This window comes from Lycium barbarum, chromosome 6 (assembly GCF_019175385.1).
Source record: "Lycium barbarum isolate Lr01 chromosome 6, ASM1917538v2, whole genome shotgun sequence".
In the NCBI taxonomy this organism is placed as follows: Eukaryota; Viridiplantae; Streptophyta; class Magnoliopsida; order Solanales; family Solanaceae; genus Lycium; species Lycium barbarum.
This window is the reverse complement of record NC_083342.1, coordinates 114703906-114709398: the sequence shown is the minus strand read 5'-3', so window position 1 is coordinate 114709398 and position 5493 is coordinate 114703906. Positions and strand designations below refer to the sequence as shown.

Here is a 5493-nt window from a genome sequence, read left to right as displayed (position 1 = left end):
ATTTTATTTTATTTTATTGTTAATAAACTAGACATTATACAGAAGTATGCAAATACTATGAATAACTCCAAAAATATGAAGTTATCCAATCAAATGAGCAAATGCTATTTGTTTTTTGTTTTTTTTATTTTATTGTTGAGGAGTTATTTGGTTGCAGAAAAGCTTTGGTAAGATTAGCTGGTCCCGACATACTTACAGATAAATTTAAGCCGAGAAGTTCACCTTTTCCTTGGTATTATACAAATATTCAAATAGCTTCAAGGAGTTTTTCGGTTCAAAATCACATGTTCTTTTTGTTAGCTATATTCATTTCTCATAAAAGTATTTGTACGAGAGACGTGAACTTTAGTAATGTCATTCAGTCCCAGAATAATACTTCTTTCCTACATTAATGAATTGAATGTTTAGCCCTCTAGTAGTGCAAAATGATTAACTCCATTCCTAAACACTAAATCCTTAAGACTGTTTTTTTTTTACTCATTACTGTTTTTTTTTACTCATGTCCTCGCAGTTCTCTTGTCTCTTTTTCTATAAGAATAATAATAATGTTGAAGCATGTATTTTCTAAATTAACGATAGAGCTTTGTTTTGGGAGAGTAAATCAAGGTTTTTTATTATATGCAATCTATTTATTTGTCTTCTTTTTCTTAATACTCTGCTTTTGTATTTTGATTTATTTATTTATTTATTTATTTTATTTTTGCATTTAGTTATTAGCTAGAGAATCGAACTAATTTCACGGTTCAAATAATGACTTGAAGGGTGATTTTTACCAGAAGAAGATTGTGCCTAGCAGTTTCCGATCAAGATAATCATTGACTTAATTTTTACTCAAATTCTTTTGTACGTATAGTTTATTAACGGATCTGACTTAGTTAACCTTACCATTAATCTTAATCGGTGATGATTTTAGAAAACTTTCACATCATGAAATTCTTGAAAATGAGTATATTGTACTCATAAAATTAACAGTTCTATATTTTTTGTGTACAAAAAGATAGAATAAGCCATGATTAATTATTTTATGAAAGATCAATCAATATTGAGAAGACAATTATATCAATAAACAAATGTTACACATCCAAAAAAAATGTAAAAGACAATTGATCGAACATCAAGACTTTTTTTAGTCATTTATTATATATATACCGTTCTTAAGATATGCAACAATGCCGAATCATCTAAATTTTGTTGAGATGTTCTTAATATCTTTAGTTTTACCAAAAAAATATTTTAAGCTTAATGAGGTTATTTATGACCGCGCGAAGCGCGGGTAAATTACCCAGTGATAATAATGAAATTAAGGCAAACAAAAGATTATCAAACTATATAAAGCTTCTTCCGGTAAATACAATATGTTCCTCAATCGTACTTGTAACAATATATTTAATCACGTCTTGACTCCAACTTTCTATATTTCAGTTAGGATACCAATAATTGCTTGGCTTCATTTTTTACGACAGTCCATAGCCTTTGCTTGATTTGCTTGGCTACCTCCACACATGTTGAAGTTTCTATCTACGACAAGATCAGTTACGAACTCTCTATAAATGCTTATTAAAAAAAAAAAAAAAACTTTTTCCTATATTATAGTAGCAAGTGTATTATTGTGTTCCAGAATTAGGGAGTTCGAGATTGAGGCGGGACATTAGCACTGTTAGATATTTTAGGGAAGTTATTTAAAAGATAGCTAAAATAGTATCTATTTAAATTTTGTCCACCTGTTTTTTAGTTAGTAAAATAGGAATATATTTTGTCCATCTTACTCTTCTTCTTTCTTTTTTCCTTCCCTACTGCTTCTTCTTCACTGTTATTGTTCTTCAAAACTGTCAATACATAGCACCACGTCACAAATAACTCTAACTTGAAGAAGGAAATGAGCTTCATTTCCAATTAGATTTTTAATAAATTGCATATGTCATGTATTTATTGGTTTAATAGAAACAGCGTCGTGCATATATAGAGTCTTGAACAGTGCATTGGGTTTAGTTAGAAGGTTGAATAATTAATTAATCAAGACTGGTCACTGATGCAATTCCGACAATTTAAATGCTCTAAAAGAATCGCATAAATCACCATCCAAATAAGTCGTTTTCCTTGATATATATTAGAATTAAGGGCCTGCACTTGAGCATTAGTTGATTTATTTATCTCATGATTAATACTTGTTAATTTTTTATCTCCCTACTATAGTTTAGAAATGTTATAAACGTCATTCCATCTGCAATATGCCAACATCTAAATTGATTATTTAATTAGCGTTCAAGTGCAACTCACAATTCCGTTATGGCAAAGAACTGTATATGCCAACTTGAGAATGTGGTATATCAACAAAAGCAAACTTAATTAACTAAAATGTGTATCTTATCAATATATTCACCACTTTCATTTCGTCATCTTCGAGTAATTACCATCATAATAAAGTAATTAGTGAATGTCCAATTACAAGTCAATGCCTTCTTTTATATTAATCAATATATATTCAATTTAAACAATACCACACGTCAATTAAGCAAGGACACATTATATTAATCAAGATTAACTTTCAAGGACGTCCAAGAAACAATAATATTCTGTGAATGGTTTGTAAAGATTTCTTGCCACTTTAAGATTATGGCCTAGACAGGGGTAGGTGAACATAACCTTTTACAATTTGAATACAAGAAACTGATCCTGCCAAAAAAATTAAGTATTTTTTTCTTTCTGATTTCTTATGTATAAAAATATATTTTTTTCTCGTGAATTAGCATAAAACTAATTTTTTTTTATAAAAGTCCAAGAAACCAGGTGTATCGTATGAGCATCACAATCTCTGACATTATCAAAGCGAGACAAGATTGATCTTTTTAGGAACATATGTGTAACCCTAAACATTTCGTTTGATAATCGTATTCATTGCGTTCCTTTTTTCTAATTTCTTCCTTCACTGTACAATTTTTCAAGGACTGCATCATACGAAAACAGTACTAAAAACTAGTAGTACTAATTTTTTGGCTTCTGGATTAATCGTAAAGACATTACAAAAAAAAAAAAAAAAAAGGTACAAACAAAAACTAAAACCCAACTAATTAGTAATACTCACCGCGTAAAGGAGATTCACTAAAAGTAGGAGGAACCATTATAGAAGAAGAAACTTTAAACCTTTTGCTTCTTGATGATCCTTCACTGCTTCCAGCACTACTCATAATATCTGGACTACTAATCCACCCTGCCATTGGATCTGATCCAAGAAAAAATTCATTTCCATCTGATCCATTATCAGAGTCCAGCCCAAGTTGCCTATAAGCAGCCCATTCACTGTTACAATCAGAGTCCAGTCCAAGTTGTCTAAAAGCAGTCCATTCACTGCTACAATCAGACACACTTGAATTTTCCCAAGAAGAATATGAATCATTATTATTATCAGTTAAATGTGGAAGTACTCTAATACTTGGCTGTACAACTTTCTCAATTTTGTTCATATCCACATGAGGATGATTTTGGTATTGGTGATCATAATTGTTCTTGGAGTGGAAAATTCTAGCAAATGTGAAATGGTCACTTACTCTACTCTTGGACGATGACTTATTTTCTGAATTCCTAGCCATGATGCTTTGTAAATTCTTACTTAATTTCGCTTTTAGAGAAGAAAAACTAAGACCATGTTTGTTATGATCATGAGAACCATCATTTGGTTGCAATATATTCGATTGATCGCCTGAATTAGGATTAGTTGGAGCTACAGAAGCGAAATTGGTTCGTGCATTTTCGCCACGTAGGGTTCGGGCAGCTTCATCGTAGGCACGAGCAGCTTCTTCAGGAGTATCGTATGTTCCTAGCCATAATCTCACACGTTGAGACGAGTCCTTGATCTCAGCAACCCATCTTCCGGAAGGTCTTTGTCTTACACCTACAAATTTTCTTGTTACTGATTTGTTTGGTTGTGGTGATGATGATTTGGTGGTGTTGATGTTGGTGTTGGTGGTGATGATGGTGGTTTCCGTGGCCATTAAGGGGAAAGTTGCAAATTAAAATAGCACTATAGTTGACAATGAGAAGGAAGTATAGTTCTATAAAGAGTACGTAGTGTTGCCAATCTGGCACTATAAATAAGGGCTTTAAAGAACTATTGAGGCAGAGCACAAGTGGATGTGGTTAAGCGGCCGAGTCAAATTTTTTATTGGAGTAATTCAAAATATTAAAAAGTAAAACGAAAAAAACTAAAGAGATCCGACATTTATTATATATACATAAAAATATTAATCTTGTATATATAATATAATTTAAAAAAAAAAAAAATTGTGTGAACCCCTCAAGGTCCTTTGCGTGTGGTCTAACGGTCAATTAAACAAGTGAAATAAGATCAAGATTTAATTATCAATAGAGATGAGAGAGTAAATTAGGCCTTGATAGACAAAATTAACTTATACTTGTGTTGGTAGGAAATAGTAAATATCCAATAAAATAGTTGAGGTACACACAAAATTGATCTGAAGATCATTGTTAGTTAATTAAAAAAAGGCCTATTGAGGGCCCGATGGATAAAGCATATACTCCGTCTCTCAATTATGCGTTTGTTGTTTTGCTATTAATTTTAGTGACCAATATTTAATTTGCATTATACCCGTATATATTATAGTTAGCAGAATGAAGTATCTTGGTTTGACATGCAAAGGCGTAGCCACTAAAAACTCTTACCAGCAAGGTGTCTAATGATATTAACTCTTAAATTAATAGCAAGCATCCATGTAATACATGGATGCATAGGCATTGATAAGTATAAACAACAACTTGACGTGCAACTGGGTATCCATAGACAGGCTGAGCTGAATAAACTATAGGGTAAACTAGGGGAATGAAGTGGTAATAATGCAACTTGCTTTTCATTTGAACTGAAATTATTATTCCTAGATTCCAGATTGTACTTATAACTCTTACCTTTGTGTTGTCTTTTTTCAATACTATTTCTTTAATTAGTAACGCCCGATGTTGTTTGCAACTGTATATAGCATCCCGAAGTAGTACTTATCCATATGGATGTATTTTAAAATTCAAAATGTGTGTGTGGAAGGGAATGTTTTATTTAGTGTAAATATTCACTCATTGTGAGTGAGTATTTACGTTCTGTAAAAGTATTTACATGAGTAGCATATAAAGCATTTACAGTAAAAAAGACATACCGGAAAAAAATACTCACTCACAATGAGTGAATATTTAAAATAAATTAATAAATGTATAATATATTTATTTTCTCTATATATATTATTTCTTAATTAATTTTTTTTTTGGTTTTCAACCCATTGTCTGATACCCGTACTTAGGGGTGTGCATAGTTTGGATAAATTCCGAACATTTTGGACTTATAGTTTGAAATTTTCAAATTCTGGATTGGATTTCAGATTTAATTTTTAATTTTTTTGGATCGGATTTGAAACTTTGGATTTTTAGATATCCGAAAATCGAATTTCTTGTAACTTATATTTAGCGCACCCGACTATCCATTAAATATTAGTG

The 5493-nt window shown here is 31.1% G+C and overlaps 1 protein-coding gene across 1 annotated transcript; it reads right to left on the bottom strand.

Moving 5' to 3' along the window:
- Positions 1-3068: 3068 nt before the first annotated feature.
- Positions 3069-3989, bottom strand: LOC132644434 (ethylene-responsive transcription factor ERF086-like). The gene has a single exon (XM_060361029.1). The coding sequence runs from the start codon at positions 3987-3989 to the stop codon at positions 3069-3071; it is 921 nt and encodes a 306-aa protein (XP_060217012.1).
- Between the last annotated feature and the right edge of the window lie 1504 nt (positions 3990-5493).